Source organism: Ailuropoda melanoleuca, chromosome 7, assembly GCF_002007445.2.
Source record: "Ailuropoda melanoleuca isolate Jingjing chromosome 7, ASM200744v2, whole genome shotgun sequence".
NCBI lineage: Eukaryota > Metazoa > Chordata > Mammalia > Carnivora > Ursidae > Ailuropoda > Ailuropoda melanoleuca.
The window spans coordinates 132373898-132397038 of NC_048224.1; the positions used below are offsets into that span (position 1 = coordinate 132373898).

The 23141-nt window shown below is 38.7% G+C and overlaps 2 protein-coding genes across 4 annotated transcripts in view; both read left to right on the top strand.

Moving 5' to 3' along the window:
• Positions 1-4278, top strand: part of LOC100472159 (DNA repair protein complementing XP-G cells) — an 87541-nt gene extending 83263 nt beyond the window's left edge. For all 3 annotated transcript variants that reach the window (XM_034665456.1, XM_034665455.1, XM_034665453.1), the window contains 3 exons: positions 511-711; positions 1827-1911; positions 3590-4278. In XM_034665456.1, the coding sequence (XP_034521347.1) occupies positions 511-711; positions 1827-1911; positions 3590-4180 (877 nt within the window). In that variant the 3' untranslated portion in view covers positions 4181-4278. The remainder of the gene's footprint in view (positions 1-510; positions 712-1826; positions 1912-3589) is intronic.
• A 5380-nt stretch (positions 4279-9658) lies between these two features.
• Positions 9659-23135, top strand: LOC100471911 (protein-lysine methyltransferase METTL21E). Its single transcript, XM_011219237.3, has 5 exons — positions 9659-13066; positions 14063-17128; positions 19036-19193; positions 19927-20044; positions 22626-23135. The coding sequence occupies exons 2-5, from the start codon at positions 17095-17097 to the stop codon at positions 23084-23086; spliced, it is 771 nt and encodes a 256-aa protein (XP_011217539.3). The 5' UTR covers positions 9659-13066; positions 14063-17094; the 3' UTR covers positions 23087-23135.
• Positions 23136-23141: the final 6 nt, after the last annotated feature.

A 23141-nucleotide genomic window follows, 5' to 3' on the forward strand; every position in this document is an offset into this window, starting at 1 on the left:
ATGCATTTTCTCTAAAATTGAGGGTCTACTTTCTATGGAGTCGTGTTCTGCATTTTTAAGATGTAACGTGTTCTTGGCATTTTTACATATCATTAAATATTCTTGGGTCTATTATTGTAGTTGATTTGAGGTAAATGATACAGATATGTGACCTCACTTTCCTGCTGAGAAAGAGCCCCAAGAGAAATTGTGGGCTCTGATGGGTGATTCTCAGAGTCTGACCGCACCAGTGCCAGCCGTGAAATCTTGAGCGGGTAGTGACTTGTGCTGGCGGTCAGTTTCTTCCTCTGTGGGGTGAGGACAGTGGTAGGATGTGCTCGGGTGATGATCAGTGTACAATGGCTGACACGGTGCCAGGCGCAGAGTAACCTTAGAGTCAGTGTTGGCCATGGTTCCTCCTCGGCTCCTGCGATTTGTCCTGGGGCATGAGTTTACGTCTTCTAAGCATAGCCCTTTATCTGCAGCGCATCCACTGTAGTGTCATGAAATCCTGTCTCCTTTGCCTCGTAGAGAGTGGTGGCATGAAGCTCAAAAAAATAAGAAGATAAGACCTAACCCATATGACACCAAAGTGAAAAAAAAATTGCGCAAGCTGCAGCTCACGCCTGGCTTTCCCAACCCAGCTGTTGCCGATGCGTACCTCAAACCTGTGGTGGATGACTCCAGGGGGTCGTTTCTATGGGGGAAGCCGGATCTGGACAAAATTAGAGAGTATCCTTTTACTCCTTAAAACATAGAGGAGTACTGAGCCAAATAGGTGTTTTCGTTTGAATCGTAGAGAACGCTTGAATCAGCTTTTTCTTAATACTCTGTTCAAGATGCTTCTTTTTCTCCTTAGGTTTTGTTTTGTTTTTGTTTTTGTTTTTGTTTTTTTGGTGGTAAAATACACGTAACAAAATTTATCATCTTAACATTTTAAGCATACCATTCAGGGGCATTAAATATGTTCATAACTGTTGGGCAACAAACGCCTGTCACCACATCCATCCCTATTCTTTTCATCTGAAAAGAACTGAGGCTCTAGACCCATTAACAGCAGCTCCCCGTCTCGTCCCCTCGGCCCCTGGAGACCACAAGTTTGCTTTCTGTCTTCAGGGTTTTGAGGACTTGAGTGCCTCACACAAGTAGAATCATTCAGTATTGGTCCTTTTGTGTCTGGCTTATTTCACTGAGCACAGTGTCCTCAGGGTTCCTCCATGCTGTGGAGCACGTTTCAGAATGTCCTTCCTTTTTAAGGCTGAATAACATTCCATTGTGTGGATAGGCCACATTTTGCTTATCTGTTCATCTCTTAGTGGATACTTGGGTTGTTTCCATGTTTTAGCTGTTTTGAATAATCTCTTTAGACTTAAAGAGGGTCTTTTTTTGAAATAGGTAGTGATAAGCAATCATAGTTTGTTAGTTTTATTCTTTATTATTATTTATATGTTCCTTTCTGTATATTTAAACCATCATTTGGATAGATGTTTAAATGTTTCCAATAGTATTAGTCTAACTACAGTTTTTATCTCTCAAAGAAATATGTATGATATCTGAAACTTGTTTTTATTCTAGGTTAACCTTTTCTCATAGTAACGAGTCTTTGATGTCCTAAAATGAGAGTTGGATGTATTTTATCTTAGAGGACATTGAACAGGAGACAGTGCCACATGATTATGTTACAGTAATTTGTTTTGTCATCCTGTTCTCTTACCACTTTATTCTTTATAAATATGAAAATTTTTAGAGATATGGGGAATGGAATTATGGGTGAGTTCTTTGCACCTTTTTATTTATCACTTGTTTAAATATCTTTAAAAACATGTAGAAGCCTTAACTGCCTGCATATTTTGTCAGCGTTATTTTGGGTGGAACAGGACGAAGACAGATGAGTCTCTGTTTCCAGTATTAAAGCAACTGAACGCCCAGCAGGTAATCATGGCAGCTCTTTTCCTAAGTTCAGGGTGAGGAGTGAATGAAGAAAGGCTGTCAGTGGCAGCTATTAAAGACCTGTTACTCTTTTATTTTAGAGCATATAACATAATTTTAAAATTATTACACTTCAGATAAAAGAACAGAGGAAAACAGAAAAAGGGAAAACTGCATTTTGTCTTCATTTCTCAATTTCACTCTTAGAGCTGGACTTAGGTGTCTTAGTGTTCATTCTGACTTTGAAAAAACCAGATAATAATGGATTGCAAACTGAGATGTTTATGGTTGAATATTTTACTTTTTCAGAGCTATTTTCATTTAAATAAAGTCTGGGAAGTGTCCAGTCCAAAGCAATCCTGATCATTAAATTCTCTTCAAGTACAAATGCTCCTTAATTCTATAAATGAATCATCATCACTATGGCACGTTGGCAAGAGAGATTTTTGAGGAGAGATGACGATGCCTTTGTATGGCTCTCAGTTCTCCTGTGGGGTGGGTGTAGGTAATCGTGTCTCACTTTATCTGTGAGTATATTCCTATCCATAGAGAAAACTGTTCCTATCCTAGGAACAACCTCCAAAATATATGTACAGGTAAACCACTTAGTAGAAATGAGACCATATCTTATAAAGTACATATATTTAAATCTATTGTCATTAGGCGGATGGCCTTTCCAAAAAAAAGTCTCTTTTGCTTATTTGATGACTTTCTATAATGCAGACATTGTATGCCAACAGCCAAGGAAAGCTTATCAGCTTCATGACTGATTACTCCTTAATTTCAGATAAATTTTGTTGTAATATGTTTCTTCCTTTACATTATAGAAGCTAATATAAATTTATTTCCCCAAAATTAGAAAGTGAAAAAAGTGAGCTAAAATGAGCCATTACTTATTTTCTGTGACACAGATATTAACATTTAGGTTTATTTTCTTTCATTTCCCCCTCCTTTGCACATATATTTATTATCACATATAAATGCAGTTTGATCTAATTCCCCCTTGTACTTATTAACATGAGAATTTTTTTCTGTATATTGCTTGGTTTTCATAATTTCAAATGACCAGATTACATTGCATCAAAGAGATTTCACTTTTAGGGTCAGTTCATTTAGTGGACACTTGATTTTCAGGTTTTCATAAATAATGCTGTGATGAACATTAGGCATAAAACTTTCCCCACATGGAACTATTATTTTAATAACGTCTTGTTAAAAGTGGATTTGCTAAACAAAGGGCATGACGGTTTCCCATGCCTCCCAGTGTGCAGTGTGGTGGCCTCCTCAACGTTCCGCACGATGACCATGTTTTTAAGAGAGGGGAAGAGTGGAATTTAGAAACAGACCCCATGAAACTGTGCTGCTCTAAAAGAAGATGGCGTATTTGGCTACTGAAAAACACCTCACTCTCTTTGAGTGCCTGGGAAGGGGTTCTTCTTGGAGATGTGGACGGAGGGCTTAGGTGACAGGTGGTGCAATACTGCTTCAAGTGTGATCTAGAAAATTAAATGTACTCTCAGTAAATCCTGGGGGACAGATTTGGCTTTGAGAGATAAGCAGTTCACATTCTTTGAAAGAGTCATCCAAGGCTAGTGACCAAGGTGGAGCTCTTTGATTTGCTTCAGATAGTTGACTGACTCGCCTGATTTTTATTTTTTATTATTTCATTTCATTTTTTTAGACGCAGCTCCGAATTGATTCCTTCTTTAGATTAGCTCAACAGGAGAGACAAGATGCTAAGGGTATTAGGAGCCAGAGACTTAACAGAGCTGTGACATGTATGCTGAGAAAAGAGAGAGAAGCAGCAGCCAGCGAAATAGAAGCAATGTCTGTTGCCATGGAGAACGATTTTGAGTTCCCTGATAAGGCAAAAGGAAAAACCCAGAAGAGGAGCATAGCAAATAAATGGGAAGAGTCATCAAGCCTGAAAAGAAAGAGGCTTTCAGATTCTAAGCAAGAGAGTAAATGTGGCGGGTTTTTGGGGGGGGCCTGCCCCTCGCCGTCATCCGGGACCTCTTCAGGTGAGGACGCTGAGTGTGTGTCTTCAGTGAACGTGCAGCAGGAGAGAGCAGCCCCAGAGTCACCCGCCAGCCGCCCAGGTTTGCAGAGTGCAGCGAGCCCTGCTCCTGCCAGGGACCAAGGTGCCACCACCAGCAGCTCTAGTGATGATGATGGAGGGGGGCCCGCACCAGTGCTGGTGACCGCCAGATCTGTGTTTGGGAGGAGAAAGGGGAAAGGGAGAGGTACAAGAGGAAGAAAGAGAAAAAGCTAATTAATTTAAACCCCTGTGTTCTCTATCATCAGGTGCAACTTAACATTTCATAATGAATTTGTTGTGAGGAAATAATAAAATTAAAAGCATTTGTACAATTTTTGTATTGTGTGGTTTTTAAGAATATGGACACAAAACTTGACATTTATTTTTCCGACATGTTACATTTTTCTAGTGTTTTACACGTCATTGACTATTTCCTTGTATTCACAAGTCTTTGCTCATGTTTCTTTTATCGTACAATGTCTGATGCTTTCTGACAGCATTAACAAAAAGGAAAAAGGATTTCTATTGATCAGTAGTCACTGTCAATCAGCATTCCCTCTGACTTTCTGATCCGGATGAGAAGAAGTATATTCTTATTTCTTATTCCATAACAGTGGCCGTTTCCCAGAACTTCGTGAAGTCCCGCCCCCTGCTGCTTCCTGTTTTTCCTCAGGGTCCACTTAAAAGGATAGCAGGAGGGAACCTCGCTGCTGCAACATACTTTGAAGAGTGTGTTTGCTGCGGTTATAGCAAGATAGTTAGGAAACCTAAATGGGGTGCGTGATTTCCCCTGTGAGCATTAACCAAATACAGAACCTCTGTACCGTAATGTTTGTCTTTTAAAATTCTCTGGTTATCACGAGCTGACTTCTGTGTGAATGGCTGTCGGGGCTCGGGACTGTGTTTGAATTGGTGTAGGCAGGCCACTGTCAGGAGCGGCTTCCAGAGGCTGGTTATTGTTTGCAGAGATGTTCCTCCTGAGTGGCCGCCACCCTCCCAACAGCCGCTCCCAAAGTTCTGATTGCTGACAGTTACGAGCAGTCGGAGGAGAGCATTGCCCATTACCTTGAGCTTGTGTTCTTTGGCCTTCAGAGTTACGGTCTACCCAAGTTTGTGTCTTTTCTGTCATCTTTGATATTTCCATCTTTACTGATTCTCTTCCCTCTGAATTGAAAATCTTCAACCCAATGAATACTAAATACGGATACCTTTCAATAACATTTTACTGACTGCTGGGTGCTTTTTTTAAGTCTTTCACTTATATTCACTTCCAGCCCAACTTCTCAGATACTTGCTCTACAGCTGCGCTTTTCCTTGCTTTTTATTTATTCTTTCCTAATATGAAAGATCTCCTCTGTTTCTGCCAGTCTTCTCTAGCAGCTTTCTTCTAGAGTTGACAATGACTTCCATGTAAATAAACTCAGATCTTTTTTAAATGCTGCTTCTCTCTGGAGGTATTTGAAGCAGAACACTTTTCTTGGGGGGATGGTGTAGGGAGACATTAACTTTTTCATATTCTCATTTCTCAAACTACTTATAATTGGGAGTTTTCTGCGTATTTGCTTGCAAGTAGTACTTTTGTTAAAATTTAGTTTCACAGCTAATTTACGTATGTTTTGCACTGCACTAGTTGGGGTAAAGGCTAAGCTGCTGTAGCAAAGAGAGGTTCATATACAATGGGTTACATAAGCTGGCCCATTATTTATCTGCTACTCAACAGGCTGGCCAAGCTGAGCTGGTTAGGCGGCTGTCCACTGTGAGGTCATTCAGGGTCACAGGTTCAGCCATCTCCTGGGCTGCTGTCTTGCTTGAATGGTCTAGGTCACTGCTGTATCTGCATTTCAACCTGCTGGAAGAGGAAAGAACCAAAGCCCTGGCAAGCAGGATATCCTTTGTTAAAAATCCCTTCTCTTATCCTGTTGAACTGAACTGAGCATATTCTTCAGAGTATACTAGAAATACTCAGAAATGTGATCTCTACCTGGGCTATGTACTCAGGAAAAAGAAAAATGGGTAGATAGCGTATGCTGTGAATATGGTGTTTATAGAACATTTTGATATTTACCCTTCTTTCTCTTAACCCTCTGACCAAGGCATATCCTTTTACAAGTGAAGAAACAAGCTTGGAGTTACTAACCGACTTTACCAAATTTACCTATCTAGTAGGAAAATGTGACCTGAACCCAAATCTTTTCCCCAAATCTTCTTTTGAAATTCAGGGTGCAATTTTACCTATAAACTAGTTTGCCTGTTTAAAACCATCAGCAGCAAAGGAAATCTATCACTATTCAAAGTGAATTGGTATATATGGGTATGAAGGATGATGACCATCTTGTACTTTTCTATGGAATTATCTTTCAGCTTACTAATCTTCATCTTTCTCCACCTTTGCTGTTGAACTCGTCTGTTGAGTTCTTTATTTCATGTATTGTATTTTCAGTTCTATTCTCTTAACTAATTTTTTATAGATTCTAGTTCTTTGGTGTAATTCTTGTCATCTATTCTTTGAATATCTTCATCACAGTTACTTTAAAGTCTGTGTTAAACAACTCCAATATCTGGGTTACCTGTGGGTTTGTTTCTATTGTCTGTTTCTTGGTATGATTAGTAAACTTTGAGTGAATGCTGGACATTGTGTATAAAAAATTGTAGATGTTGTGGCTCTTCCTCTGCAGAGGATTCCAGAAGGTATTCTGGCAGGCAGCAGAGGGGAAGATCACCTGACTATAATCAGGACCGAGTGGATTCAAGGCTGGCTTGCAGTCTTTGTAAGACTCCATCTTCCAGTTTCTCCCCATTACTAAAAAAGCGGTTTTTCAGGGGTACCAGCTGACAGCTGGGGTGTTTCTTATTGTGAGCTTTGCTCTGCTTTCAGCTACTCTTTGCTTGAAGAAGTAGCCTTTTGCCCTAATATCTTCTTATTGAGTAAATGCCTTGAGAGAAGAGTCAGTGCTGAGTGTAGGGTTTATTTCTTTGTGCTTTCCGGGATCTTGGCCTCCCAATTCCTGGCTACCTTGCCAGCTCCAAACACTATTCTTTATCTTCCCAGTTTTGTGCGATCACCTGAAGTTCTGCTGGCATCCTTCCTTGTTGTCTTCCCTTTGGCTTTTCAGCCTCTCTATTATCAATAACCAGCAAAAACATGGAATTCTTGGCTGCCTTGGCAGCTCTCTCCTGACCTTGTGTGTGTGTGTGTGTGTGTGTGTGTGTGTGTGTGTGTGTGTGTAATCTGCTTTTCTAGTTCTCAGAAGCAGAGGTGTGCTATAAGCTACTTACAGGTGGAGGCAGAGGTCTCTGTACTTTTCAAACAGTTCAGTGTAACTGATAAATCATTGTCATCATGTCAGTTTAAATGATCGATTTAGGGATTCTGCCTCTTAAGAAATCTATCACTGAGGTTTCATGATCTTTTAAATAACTCCTTGAAAAAGACAGGTAATTTTTATTCACCAAATGATTCTTTATTCTTGTTTTAAAGAAAGCCAAAAACGAGAAAATGTCCTTTGCCCAGAATTAACTGCCTATGAATAATAGTTTTCATTGTTTAGGATTTTGCAGTTTGCAGAATGTTTTTTTTTACCTACCATATTCCTCCTCCCACATTATATATTGAGTACCTATTATATCCCTGTTGTATAGATGGGGAAGCCAAGAAACACATTAAGTGAATGCCTAAAATCACAAGCAAATTTAAAATTAGGCTCCTGGACTGCTAGTCCCATCCAATATATTAACGTGACCTCGAGTCAACTTTGTATGAAGTATTTCTTAGAAGCTGTACCTACACTCCTCTGAGTTTATTCAACTTTACGATATTGCTCAATTTTGTTACCTACAGTAACTTCTTATTAAGGACATTCTCAGTGACCAGGGAGATTTATACGTGCTCTGAGATGCAGCCCTGCGTGTACACATGCAGGTGCACGGGTAATAGACACCCTCGGCCTTCCTCTTCAGTCCTAGTAGGAAGGAATTATAATTTGATGCCTGTGCCCAGAGCACTACTGCACACATTCTCTAACTTTCGGGTGTGGCTGTCTGATTCTAAAAATTATGTTTATACCCAGATAGATGATATAAAAAGTGCATGGCCTCCGCCTCACTGGACGTCATAGCTGTGGAGTCCTAAATAACTCTTGGCATCAAAGTTCGAAAAGGGTCACTCTGCTCAAATAGTCTTCACTTGCTTGTAGGAGTGGTTTATATTCACTTACTGGCTCCACCTCTATTCATGAGATGCTCACATGGAATATTCCTATTCTTCTTCAGCCCCCTTATTTATGGGCATTCCAGCCTCATTGCTGGTATGCCCAGAGGCTCAGAAGCCACAGCTGTCAGGATCCTAATCCCTCCTGCAAGGACTCTCTGCCAGTGTATACAGTAGTAAACTGCAGGCATGCTTCGGGGCTAGCCTTTCAAGCACCGTCAGAGGTCTCTCCAGCAAAACAAAAGTTGTGGATGATACTTTTTAAACTTCTAGAAACTCAGCTAGCCTGTTTAGGTATGTCTGGACTTAACATTTAATAAATGTTGACCTTCAGGCAGACACGTGTAATAAAGACTACTTTTTTTTTTTTTTTTTTAATGGAAGAGGAACTAAGTTGGGAACAAAACGCGTGACCACGTTTGCTGTTGTTTAGCCAGTGACCTCAGGGACATTATTTAACTTCATGCTTTCTTCATTCGTAAGCTGCAGGAGAAAATGATTTGTCTTCTAGCTTATTGAGATATACTGCAAAGAAAAATGTGATGGCTGTGAATAGTGTTCTGGGATCCTTGGAAGAAAGGAGTGCTATATAAATTCACGGTAGTATGGTAATTATTTATAAAATGAACCAAAACTGAGATGTAAAACATCAAATTTTTTCCCCTAAGTTGGAATAACAGCTCATTTAAACTTATTCACATGAAATGCTCTATTTGAGAGGCACAAAATACTTTAATTTCTTCAATTTTAAATATATTTGCTAAGATGGTATGGGTTCTATAGAATGAAAGCTACCCAAAAGACCATTTGGTAGTTGGGCTATTAGACATTGGGTACTTACTAATGATGTGCTGACGGAAACGAGTGAACTTTGCATCTATTGCTATTTTAGATTAATGCTGTGGTTTTTACTATACTGAATGAAATTCATTTTCTCCCAATGTTTTAATCACCTCTTAAATGTGAAGATTGCTATCTGACCAGTCAATATAAAGATGGTGCCTTTCTTGGTGATAGCTGAGGTAGTCTGTAGTGAAGTAATGTCTTTTCTTCTTCCAGTAGCTTTTAAAACTTCTGACTCTGAAGCCTTTGTCCAAATTTTGATTTATACTGTATAGATTGTGTTTTGGGGGGGGGTCTATCTTAAATCGTGATTTATTAATATGCAAAATTTTAATAGAATTTTCTGTGCTATGTTTGATGTTACTTAAGCTTTATAAGGTAAATATAAAAACACTTAACACACTTTTGAATTAATTATTACCATTTGATAATGTATCATTTGTCTAGTTTTCAAGAAATGATCAAGAAAACATCAATATATAGCCATCCATTAGTTCATCACTTAATGGATCTAGGAGCTGAAAAAGGTAAATTGTTTTATGTTTCTTTATATAATTTGACCCATTCTAGACAAACAGCTAATAGAATATAAATGCTTACCTTCTCAGTGTTCCCTAATGTCTTAAAGAGAGCTAGGACTTGCCAATTGCATATTGTATCTTGGCTCGTGTTTGCTAACCTGAAAATATCTATAATAATGCGTAATGTCTACTGTGATACCTATGGTCCTGATGATATGTTAGAGAAAATTTTGACAGACAAATTAAATATATAGACTTGCTAAGAAGTTAGAATTTTTTTTTGGTATGGAAAAGAAGAATTAATTTTTTTCCCAAGTGCTATACACTACATACATGATTGTGATTTCTAAGATATTTCTTTTTGGATAGGAAGAGAGATAAAAATAGTTTTGTGTAAGGCTACAAGTTTTTATGAATGCCTGCATGAAAGATGATTTTAGAGTATAAAAAGATTTTTAGCCTGTGTTTATGGTTCCTCTGATGTATTAACGGAGACAAATATATAATGTGATTTGACCTTTTAGTATAAGGAGAATTTAAGTTTGAATTCTGCTATAATTGTAGTTATTTGAAACTGACCTCCCATTTTTACATCATTTTAAATATCAAGAATGACTTTGCATGGATTATGTAATGTAACTATCCCCATTGTCTTGAAATAAAAAGTGCAGACAGACACTATTGATGTAAACCTGAAGAGCTAGTACTATGTTTTTGTAGAACATTTGTCGTACGAATTTAATTATCTTGGCTTCCTTCTTCTCTCTCCTTTATGTACACATGGATGTTTTCTAAGAAATGTAGTCCTATTTTTTTTCTTTCTTTCTTTCTTTCTTTTTTTTTTTTTTTCCTTTTTTAGGCATACCAGGTGGCCTCTACCTAGGTGAGCATATCTTTAGGCCAAGAGAGCTGGGAGTGTGCCCAGTATTGGCAGCTTACATGGCTTCCACACAATGGTTTGACTCTAGTGATTTTTGCAAACCTAAACATTTAAAGTTGTTATCACTTAGAGAATCCAGCCATTTAGATGATTTGAATGAAGATGCAATTTCTTTGCAGTTTGTGAATAAAATTTCATCATTATCATTATCATTAGTAACAATGCTTGGTTTCAACTGTGCATATGATAATTTGGCAAGTTACAAAGGAAATGCGAGAAGTTCAAGGTAAGGTTGAGACAGAACCAGTATTAAAATATTTTATAACATGAGAAAACACACCCCATAATCATCTAGATAGCCAATTAAAGCTTTAAAAATATGTTCACAGGCAGATTAAGTGTGTGCTGCTGGGGCAGAGTCAGGTGGCTTTTTGTTGGAAAGACTTCCACTAACCCTAGGAACACTCAGTTCTTTGGTGCTGAAGGATACTGACTTTACCTGTCCTAACTCTTATACTTAGTATCTCGTGCTTGAAAAAGATGGAGCAAACCTTTAGCCCAGTTCTATTTCAGTGCTGGCCTGAGGGTCCAAGAATTATAGGATGTCACTAAGTTATATACAGATTAAAGTTAGGACCACGGTACATACCAAATAGTCCTCTGTGTATAGTTTCTAATGCTGCGTTAAGAGTCTGAGCTATCTAAAACCTTATCCACATTAACTATTCTAAATATCTTGTGTTGCCTACCTCTTGCCGACAGCTACTCTCCAGCTGTTAACACACACAGCGATGTGTTACAGAGTGGCTCCACAGGGTCTGTGGCCTTGGGGCAGGTTCATCCTAACCCAAGGCTCAGTGATTTCTGTGCATGACTCCCAAGTCTGCCCCTCTAACCGCTAGCTTGATGGCCTTCTACTTTGTGTCCGTTCAGAGCCCTCCAGAAGCAGATGCCCAAATGGGATTAAATGTGCAGGAGATTTACTGGGGGAAATGTTCGTGGACTATAAAGAAAGAAGGGACAGAAGTGGGCGGGTACAGCCATCAGATCACGGTGCAGGTCTCACATGTGCGAGAGGAGAGGGACCGAGTCGCCCATTAAATGTGTGTTGTCTGTGGAACAGGAAGGAAGTGGCACTAACGGGCAGCTCCAGGGGAGGCATGGCCTCCGAGGAGCCAAAGGGACAGAGGTGGAGCTGTTGGGCAGCTGTGTTCCCCGCGGTACCCTCCCTTAATCTGAGCACCACACCTCGAGTGGCCAGTGTGTCATACCACAGAGTAATGCACGTTAAGAAAATAATTTCCCTTTGCAGATTTACACCCCTGCCCAAACTATATTTTCTATCTCAGTTTATGGCAACTTCATTTCCCTGGCTAGAAATCTAGAAGCCTCCTAGTCCCTCTTCCTCATCCCATTCATCATTCCATCCCACCAGTTTTACCAACTCACATTTCCTGACTCCTCATGCCCTTTGTCAGCACCACTTGCCTTGATTCAGGTCTTTATTATTTCTTCTTGTGACTGTTGTAAGTACCTTCTACCTACCTGGCTGCCCCTACTGTGGGCCAGCATGCTTTATCCCCTCTACGTCTCTCTCTATAGTTTTCTCTATAGCTGCATGATCTTTTCAAAAATTCAAATCCTGTCACATTCACCTCCTTCCTAAAATTCTTTGGTGCCTCATTATTTCCAATAGGATGAAATCAAAACTTCTTAGCATGACTTAAGTATTTTATCTCATGCTGCAACTCCCTCACTCATCCTACATTTTAGTTCTGAGTTCCCCAAACTGGAAAACTGGTCAAGAGTCTTTTTGCCAGTGGGCTTTTGCACGTGCTGTTTTCTTTGCACGGTGTGTCTTGTCCCTTCATTTGTCTCGCAGACTCATCATCGTCAGGGCTCAGGTCATTCTTTTCTGAGCTCTCCAAGATGTGGAGCTTTCTCTTTCTAGTTTTGAGTCAACTAGTTAACTCTCAATTGTAACACTTAAATGTTGCTCTATCTTTATATTCATAGTGCTCAGGTGCTGAATAAAATGACTGAATGAATGAATTAGCTATAACTGAGGCCTGCTGGCTGAACTTGCAATTTGCTCATTGGTAATGATCTTGTGTTTCTGGTCCCCAGTTGTTGGCTCTTCTCAGAACTGAGTATAATGTATTATTTAGGGATATCAGGTGAAAACCTTTCACAAGCATCTTTACAGAGTTGGGTTATGGAGAAGAAAGATTATCTGAGTAATTCTATTTCTGTTTAAGGGACATATCAAACTATGGTTTGAGGCAGTAATTTTAACGTAGTGGTTGAAGGACTACAGCACATATAATTACTAATGTGACAATCATTCATCAACATATGGTACGTGTTTAAAAAGTAACCTGAACAACTATCTGCTAACACTAATACAGTTTCCATGTATTGAATGAAAATCACTCTTAAATATATCAGTCTGCCTCACATGTTTTCAGAACACAAGTCTGAGTGTCAGGTTTGCGTGTCAATTGTTGCCCTGGAGGGAAGGTCTACCCCCACTTCAGAGGTTCAGGAATTCATGCTTGGCTCCTAGACCCAGTGCTGCTGCCTTAGTTCAGCTCTGGCATCTTGTGCCTGGATTATTGCAATAGTCTTCCAAGAGCTTCTAATGTGGCCTTCAGCTGCTGCTGCCAGAGGTGAGTGCCTCAATGACAAATCTGCTCATGTCAGTTCCTGCCCCAGCTCCCCACCTTAGAGAACAAAGGTCCACATTTGTGCTATTTGTTCCCACAAGTACAATCCCAACCTGCTTCCTTAAGCTTATTTTCTACAACACCCCAACAGGCACCTTGTACACAGGCTCCACGGGTCTTTTGACCACTCCCTGGGCCTGTCTCCCCATAGTGGTAGGTGGTTCGTCTCCCTTCTTGGCCTGGCAACCTTCCTCTTCCCTCCACGTGCTCAAATGTCTCCTCCTTGAGAATGCTTCTCCTGATTCACCAACCAGTGGTGCTTCCCAAAGCACTTTAGAAATACTTCTTTTATCACCCTTATCATACTTCATTCACTATTTTTTAGGCGTCTGTCCCCACAACAATCCCAGCAGCAGACTTTGAGTACAACTAATTTTGTTTTTTTCTTCCCCACTTGCATCCTGAGCAGCCCAATAAAAGGTGAATTGTCTTTCTTCTGTAAATGTAGCATCGTTTGATCCACTTGATCAAAGAGACAGCCTCTGTATATTCTTGAAACTAAGCAGACCTCCAGACAAAAAATATTTGTGAACTCTTTCAGGAATTTGTTTTAACATTAGGCCCAAGACCTTGACATTGCTGAGGCATTCAGAATTCTATCTTTCCGGTTAGCCTGTGACCATTTACTAATCGGAAAATATCTTTAACTTTTTTTTTTTAAATCTCTAGCTATTTCTAAGAAGCACATGACATTCATCTTTGAATAGAAGATTCAGTTGAATGACAAGTCTCTTTCATTTAGTAGAGGGGATTTTACGTTAAATTTTGCTGACAGGTTTTCATGACAGCCCTCAAATAGAAGCTTAAATTCACCTGTCATAGCTATTAAAGACATTTTTTTAAGTATATTTCTGTGATCTGACCCTTCCATTTATTATTGTTGTTATTGACCTTAAAAGTATAAAAGAGAAGAATATAAAAGTGCTTCTGTTTTTGAAGGTTTGCTGCAATCAAGCCTCTGAAGTGAATTCACTGTTAGGTTTTCCTTCTAAGAAAAGCATCATCATAATGCAGCAGAATCCTGCTAATTTTCACTTCATACTTGAAATTGTTAATTCTCGGGAGAAGAAGAGCACCTGGTAGATTTTATTCACTATCAGCAAAGACTTAATAGCAGGAAAATGGTGTTGTCTTTTTTGTATCAAAGAACATTAAAATAAGATAAGCTGAAAATAGCAACATAATTGTAATATTGTCTTGATTATGTTTTATTTACAGTTTGTTTTGATATTTGTGTTTTAATATTAAACTCGTTAATAAAATAATGCTCTAAGATTGTAGTAGGTAGCTTTTATCTAAAGATACAGGTATCAGCTTTCTGCTTTTTGTAGAGGAAATTCAAGATTCAACATTTTGTGTAACATTACTCAGTTTTAGTTACTTGACTCAGGGCCTAAGTGCTAGGTAACAAGGAGAGAGTATGTGTGGAAAAAATATTCTTCAGAAATGTAAATTAGAATTCCATTGTATGTTAATGCTATTAATTTTTGGAGGAAGTTGCTCTTCAAATCTTAACTAAAGGCCAAAGAATATCTACTCATTCATTAATCTTCTCAAGATTCAGTCCCATATTCAATAAATAACTAAGCATGTATTTTAAGGAACATATTCTTTGAATATTATTTGGGGGATAGATTTCTCCTTTTTATTACAAGGCTCATGGAAGGATATATAGTGCCCCTCTTTCCACTAGATTTCAGTTCAGAGGCTCTTGTCATCAAGGTGTTGATATTGCTAAAACTTAATATTAAACATGTCTTTTGATTTAAATAAACGACTACTGTTAATATTGTTAAATAACTACTTTTAAAGGTGTTACCTCAAAATCTTTAAATCAAAGTTAATGCTGAAAAACAGCAGTCAGAGTTTTAAGGTAGAAATAGCCACACGTGTGTATTTGCTTTTAAAATCCTACATGTTACATCCAGACAAATCATTTTAAGCAGCCAAGTTTGGTAATTTTGGATTCCTCTTATAAATTATACTTTTTTGAGACTGACTTCTTAAGAAATGTAGTGTTTATATAATATTTAAATGCAAAAGAGAATATTAATATAAAACATTATCAGTTAAATTTCATTCCACCTGACAGTATTTTCTGTGTGATACATAGTCATCCCAGGTGTATAATTAATTTTGAGTGACCACAAATGGATGGTTAGAGTTGTGCTCTTTTAAGTGTATATGCAGTTAATACTGGCTATTGTTGTTTCATTAAATCTCTTTGAAGATCCTTTATTTTGGGAGGTATAAGTAATTTTTTATTATAATAATATGTTCACATATATGTTTTTAAATCTCACTTCCTTATAAAGTTAAAGATGTGGCCATTTTTAAAAAATGGCTGGTTTTATTTATTTAGAAAGACAGTAAAAAACCAGGAATCATTTGTTATTATACTATTGTTAGGACCATAGCTCTAATCTGGTCCACTAACCTTTAAAAGAAACTGCAAAGGCAGAGACGTCAGATTGTAGCAGTAAATATTCACTGGCAAAGTTTTTATATCAAAGATTAGAGCTTTAGGAGATGCTCCTGGGATTTAGTGTACTCTGACATCTATTAATCCCTGATACCTTGGGTGACTTGTCAAAAAGTGCTCCACTTACAAAGAGTGTGCAAGGAGGCCCAAGAGGGCACATTCGGCGGAAGGTCAAGGAAGCAATTACTGTTTCCTGCTTTTCCCTAAAGAACTTCCACAGCAAATGCTGTCCACCTCCCCCACCCCGTCTTAGCAAGGCCTGTGAATATAATGAAATGAAAGTTCAAGTTCCAGTGGAACATATTACCAATATTACTTGGTTCTTAGAGCTCTTCTTGCATGTGAATGCACGCCACAGTTGAAGATGTACAGTGAAATGGATTTGAAGAAGTGGCTCTTGCTGAAGAATATCGATTTTTCATCTCTGTTTTCCTGTATCTCTGCCAGGGGTCAATATTCGTGCTGGTGGTGGAGTGGGTGTAGACTGGGCCCTTCCTGTAGCATGAAGTTAAGTTAGAGTTATTTTGAGGAGTACCTGGTTCTGAGTGGATATTTAGAAGGACTCTATTGAAGGCTCACAGAATTTAGGACAGGAAATCATGTCGACAGGAAGTCCCCCCTGGGACTGTGGCCTTTGAGGGAAGTTTTCAACAATGTCAGACTTGATCTACCTCCATCTAGCCATTCTGCTCCCCGAATACTGAGAATGATGTTATCGGAGCTCCAAGGACAGAGTTGGAAATAACAACTCTTAGGACTTCGGGACTCAAGACTGTCACTTCTACTTATTCTTGCCTCAGTGCAGTGGAGAAGTTTGAAAGTCTCTTGAGGCTTTCACATACTCTTGAGTCCAGAATTTTTAAGACTGGCACTGGAGATACACACACACACACACACACACACACACACACGTATTTTTTCGTGTGTGCCTATTTTCCTCTTCCCTAAAATTTTGGAACACATTTTAAAAATAAAAGTTTGCTCTCCTTGGAGCTTACTTTTAGGAGTAATAGACAAAAAAATTAGTGGTATCAGACTTTGGCTTAGTATTGAGAAGAATTTTCAATAATATTTTCTAAATGTACCTTGTGGAATAACATATTTACCCTCATTGGAAATATTCAAAGAAGCTGAACAAGCTGGATATGCAGTTTATATCCAACCTGAGCATGTGGTGCAAGGGTAGACTAGAAGGTGTATCTCAAGTGTTGTCCATCTTGACATTCTAGGATTCTGTGGCATTTTATTTTTGAGTGGTGCATCTGTTTTAAAACTGTGAATAATTGCAATGTTGGAAATTGTGAAAGTTTTTAATTTTTGAGATTTGGGAAATAGGTTTTCTAGGAGGAGCTTATCTTCTATGAAGACCAGAATGAGAAATTTTTGTATCACTCCCCAATTTCTTGGAAATACTTGTATTTGTTATTTGTTTATTTACTTGCTTATTTTTGGATCTCAGGAGGTGTGAGTTAATCATCCCCATCAGGTCATGATGCACTCCCATCAGGCAAGACTCCACTGTTGTATGTACATCTGTTCTATATGTTCCTTCCTTCCTCCCCCCTCTCCCCTCCCCTCCCCCCCTCCCTTGCCGTTCCAACCTCCCTTTCCCTTCCCTTCCCTCTCCTTCCCTACTTCCCCTTAAAAGCATTAAGAACTATGCTGAAGAGAACTAGGCCTGAATTTAGTGCTGGGGTGGGCGAAGTGGCCAGCAGGACTCTAGCCAGACTCAGAGAACAGAAACAAGACTTGAAAAGTCAATGGGTTTTAAGGATTAGTTTAAGAAATACATAGCTTCTCTATTAATGCAAATCATAGATCAAAGGCTAAACTTAAGCCATATTTCCTTCCTGAAGCCATTCCTTAGTGACCTTCACCACAGTGCATTCCCCCTTCCTTATTTAACTCTAGAATTTTCTTTTATTCTAGAGGCATAAGCAACTAGTGAGAATTATTGAGGCATAATCAACTAGAAGGAATTGTGTATATTTAAGATATGTGAATTATGTTTTGATATATATCAATAGATGTATAGATATATAGAAATGAACATGGCATTCAAGCTAATTGACATAACCATCACTTCACATAGTTACTGTTTTCTTGTTTTTGTGATGAGAACACTTAAGATCTACTCTCTTAGCAAATTTCAAGTATACATTATTATTAACTGTAGTCACCATGCTATGCATTGGATCTCCAGAACTTATTAATCTTGCATGAATGAAACTTTGCACCCTTTGACCAATATCTCCCCATTTCCCCCACCCCTGCCCTGGCAACCACCATTCTACTCTCTGCTTCTATGAGTAAGTATAGAATTTTCAATCTGGTACCTCACAATCCAATATTTTTGTTTATATGGTGATCTTGTTATATTATTTAGTTTCATGACCAAGTTATAATAAGTTATAATAATGATAATGATTTATTGAGTTCCGTGTAATAGCCAAGGTGCTAAGCACTTTACATACAGCATCGTGTTTCAATCTCCCAGCCCTCTTTGGTAGAGGTTCTTCTATCTTTCAGATTTTACAAAGGAGGAAATAGAGAAAGATGTATGTCTTGCTCCATAACTAATTTGTAAATGCTTAGAGACAACTAGTATTTTAAAATTACATTCTAGCTTTTTAGGAGTAGAGAGGGAGGGGGCTTTGGAACAGTCAAAAAAAAAGAACTCATATTTTGGCTCCTTCATTTACAAGTTGCATGAGTTTGGTCATGTTAATAAGGCTGTCTGAATCTTAGCTTTGTTACCTGCAAAAGCACAAATAATAATGCCTACCTCACAAAATTGTTGCAAAAATTACATGAAATAAAACAAAGTTACATGAAATATCATCTACAATATATTTAACATGGTCTGACGTGTTAACTCTGTGCTCAGTAATTGGTAATGTTGCTTATGAACTTTATCCAATGTCGTGGATGTTAAGATGCTCTGAGTTGTCCCAAAGTAGTAATATATAAATAAGTAATAATAAAATAACACAAAGGTATATTGTTGGATGGTATTAAATATCTTTTGCCTGGGTAAAGGCAGCTTGTAAAGGATATACTACTATACGTTGTTGACATAGCTGGAATTACACTATGTGGCCAATGTGAATAGTCAAGATCTTATGTTCCATCACCAATCTTTCTCTTGTTCTAGATGAATAGATTGGTAGCCCTTGAAATATATTGCTTTTTAAAAATTCTATCAGTTATTATTTGTTTCATGTGGATTTGCATAAATGAATAAAGCTGTGGATGTATGAAATGTTAGCTTCTGAGTTATTTTAAAATAGTTAACTCTTACACTGAACTTAAAGTCAATAAATATTCAAAAGTAACTTAGAATAAGTAGAAATGCTACATTTCCATCAGGCTCTTTTTCCTGGTTCTTACTAGCACAACCACAACCGTTGACTTTTTCCTTTCATTTCAGGGAAGAGAGATGATGACAAGGTGGTGGCAGAGATCATGGCAAGATGTTTTGTTCCAAGTCTAATAACCACCACCTCCTGGGAGGGATTTCATTTTGTCGGTCATGAGATTCGGATTACTGAAGCCATGGATTGTTATGGTGCTGTTGTTTGGCCATCGGTATAATTTCCCACAAAATTTGCTGCATTTCAATAGTTTTCCAGCCAGTTTTGTTCCTTATTGTGTACTATTTGGAAGGAAAAAATAGGTTCCATAGTTCTATTTTGTGACTTCAAACAACACTAAAACTTAGAAATCACAAAATTGGGAAAATGCTTCCCACCAGTGAATTCTATTTTTGACTTGTAGGGTTAATAGAGAATGCTGTTTACACCTTCAGTGTTTTGTGACTATGGAAGTTTAGAATAGCAAACATTTTTATTTCCCGTTCAACTGGCTCCATTTGTGTTAAGTAATCATAATGAAATCTATCAGTCTCAACATGCAGAATGTTCTGCAAGGTCACCAATCCTTTATCAGTTGTCCATGAAGGGTGCAGACCCCCACCTTCCCTCCACTGTCTCCCCCAATCCCACATACTTTTTTAAAATGACTATTATTATTAGAAGTTGCTTTCTTTAAAGATCATCATACCCAAGAAACTGAGTTCCATAATTTCAGTTCTCTTATCTCCCCAACAATCCCCAAGGACTTTTTCTAGTCTAAATGTTGAACCTGTTGGAGGATGTACTTCTGTTGATAACTTTCTGTAGTGACGTGTACATAGTCACACCTATATTCACATGTGTACACGTTATAGCATTAGTATATATATTTATCTAATAGACCTTAATTTTATTTTCTGTTATTACTTGCCAACCACTACTTTTTTCTTATTTTAAAACTTTCATAGGCCCTTGTTCTATGCTATTTTCTGGAAACAAATGTAAAGCACTATAATATGGCTGACAAAAATGTGATTGAAATCGGAGCTGGAACAGGGCTAGTCTCCATCGTGGCAAGTTTACTGGGTAAATAAGCATTTTTTTTTTTAAAGATTTTATTTATTTGACAGAGACAGACACAGCGAGAGAGGGAACACAAGCAGGGGGAATGGGAGAGGAAGAAGCAGGCTTCCCGCTGAGCAGGGAGCCTGACTCGGGGCTCGATCCCAGGATCCTGGGATCATGACCTGAGCCGAAGGCAGACGCTTAACGACTGAGCCACCCAGGCGCCCATAAGTAGGCATTTTTGATTGAACGGGGTCAGAGAATTTAATGATCAGATGTCATTAGCTGCTTTTACTATCCAGTTTACTCTGACCTAGGCCTATTTTTAACTCCTTAATTGTTTGAATGGGCTTCATCAAGAAACACTACCAATTTTAAAGTCACCTTACTGGTTTGTTTCAGAATTTTCCGTGAAGTTGTATTAATTCTGCTCATGGCGCACCACGTCACAAGTGTATTCTAATTGAGAGGTTCGCTCAGGCCTCCTGGCTGCTGGAGGAGGTGCGTGGGACACGAGGCCCAGGCAGAATCCACTGCTGAATCTGGTGGTCTTTATTTAGATATTAGCCATATTTCAACATTCCCAGGTAGCTGTACATTCCTTGTAGGTTTTGAAGTCCTATGCTTTCATGAAAAAGCACCTGTTAGAAGAGAGAAGGAGTATTACCAATCATGTCTGCTTCTAATTTTAGGCATTTTCCCTTTAATTTCTTTTCTTTATTTTAAAATTTATTTTATTTTTTTAAAAAAAGATTTTATATATTTGTTTGACAGAGACAGCACAAGCAGGGGGAGCTGCAGGCAGAGGGAGAGGAGAAGCAGGCTCCCCGCTGAGCAGGGAGCCTGATATGGGACTTGATCCCAGCTCATCTCCATTTCTCAGCTCATCTCCACTCTTCTTTGGGGACCCCTTTCTTTTCTCATCATCATTTCCTTTTCTCATGACACGTGTGACAGTCTCTACGCATGCCTGAGCCTGCTTCATATCAGTCTCTCTCTGTGTTGTTACCTGTTTCATTGCCTTAATTTAGCTGCCTTCTCTGATGTGTGCTACCCAAATCTGTCTTGATTTCCTTGATCTTTAGAAGTGCACACCTGCCACTCTAAAATCTTGAGAGGAATTGAAGATTTAGCAATTTACAACTTTCTAAACACTGAGGAAATACAGGACCCTTGATGTCCTCCCCAAATATTAAAAAAAAAAAATTCCTCCTTCCTGATATTGCTTCCTAAAATCACCATTCCATTTAATAAGGGTAGTCATTGGCACTACTGGATTTATACCTGAAGGCTTCCTGATTGGAAACACATTTGTGCTTTGGGAAGTCATTTGTTTCACTAAAAAAAATTGATCCTTTTAGACTGCTTGTATAACTTGACACAAATAATAAAAGATGGAGGCTCTGTTTAGTTAGTGTTCTAAGACTGGTGGTGTTTACCTCTCTAAACACAAAGATGTTAATAGTCAGATAGTTTATATTCACTGTGGACAGGGGGGATCTTCCTTATCTTGGGATTTTAAAAGGATTTGTTGAAAATGGTAGACCCACCCACACTAGAATGTGCCAACATATTTCTGTGATTCTGCCAATGATACGCATATTGCCCTCCCACTTTAATATTTCCCACAAAATACAATCACAATGGCAAGAGAAACTTGTCATCATGCTAAGGAATGGGTTTTTGTCTGGGCTGCACTAGACTTCTCTCCCAGTTCTGCTTTCCTGTTTCTTATCCCGGTCTGTTCTTGTCTGATGACATGGAATTGGCCAATCCTAGATTCATTTACACATTATTTTCAGGCTCTGCTACAGCTCACAGTTTACTTTAAGGACCAAATTTTATTGATTATTGGTTTCTACAATTTTGCCTTTTCCAATTTCTTCCTTCTACTCTTCACTTTTACCTCGGAGATTGTTCATATCTTCTTCATCTGAGTATTCTGTCCTGCATCTATGGTCTTCGGCTGTAGGAACACTATGTGCATGTTGTAGCTAGGTTTTAAACATTTTTTGACGGGAAGATTCATATTTGTAAGGGGGTCAAGCTGAAAACTTGGGCATAGATATGGATGTCATGACGCTTCCAATGTAATTCTGTTGAAAAGCCCTCCTCCCACACCCGAGCACCCCCTGCTCAACAACGGGATGCCTGACGTGATATACACTCATTTGGCCTCACATGACTTGGGCTCAGAATTCTTTTAGCGAAGAACAGGTGCGCCTTTCAACAGTGACTTCTGATTGTTCCATTGAAGGTTCCAAATATTTTGCTTTTTCTCTTTCTCTAGCTTATTTTTCTCCTAGCATGTAGTAGATAATAGCAAATAGCCACAGCAACAACAGTAAAACAAACAAAAAAACCCAGGAGAACAGAAAAATGCAAGGGAGTTAAAAGTGCCATGGGAATCTAAATTTTTTTAAAGAGGAGGCCTAAAGCTGCCTAAGCATCTGTTTTGAAGGGATTTCCCTCCTGTGTGTACCAACCAGTCTTTCCTTGGGGTTAGCAATTGTGCAGAATTGCAAATGCATGTTGGCTTGAAACCTGATTGCTTTGCCTTATACCTCGAGGGTTACTTTTCCTACTGTTCTTTGTTTCATAGGTGCACACGTGACTGCCACAGATTTACCTGAATTACTTGGAAACCTGCAATATAATATTTCCCGAAATACCAAAACGAAATGTAAGCATTTGCCTCAGGTTAAAGAACTCTCCTGGGGCATAGCTTTAGATGAGAACTTCCCCAGGTCTTCCAACAATTTTGACTACATCCTGGCAGCTGACGTTGTCTACGCCCACCCTTTCCTGGAAGAACTCCTCATTACCTTTGACCATCTGTGCAAAGAAACTACCATCATCCTCTGGGTCATGAAATTCAGGTTGGAGAAAGAAAATAAATTTGTAGATAGATTTAAGGAGTTGTTTGACCTGGAGGAGATTTCCAGTTTCCCTAGCCTGAATATTAAGTTGTATAAAGCTATGAAGAAAAGTCGGAGGAGTGCGCGATATCCTCAAAGGAGGGCTTCGAAAGCAAAGGGGGTTTCTAGTAGAGTGTTCCTTTAAAGAAGATCCAGGATGATCTGACATAGCACTGACTTTCCCAAGTTTCTCAACCCTC

What these genes read in the sequence shown, in the direction of transcription:
- LOC100471911 (XM_011219237.3), top strand. Translation starts at nt 17,095, where the DNA reads ATGATGCACTCCCATCAGGCAAGACTCCACTGTT. An exon ending in GTGCTGTTGTTTGGCCATCG is followed by an intron (nt 19,194 to 19,926) that starts GTATAATTTCCC and finishes AAACTTTCATAG; the next exon opens with GCCCTTGTTCTATGCTATTT. An exon ending in CATCGTGGCAAGTTTACTGG is followed by an intron (nt 20,045 to 22,625) that starts GTAAATAAGCAT and finishes TTTGTTTCATAG; the next exon opens with GTGCACACGTGACTGCCACA.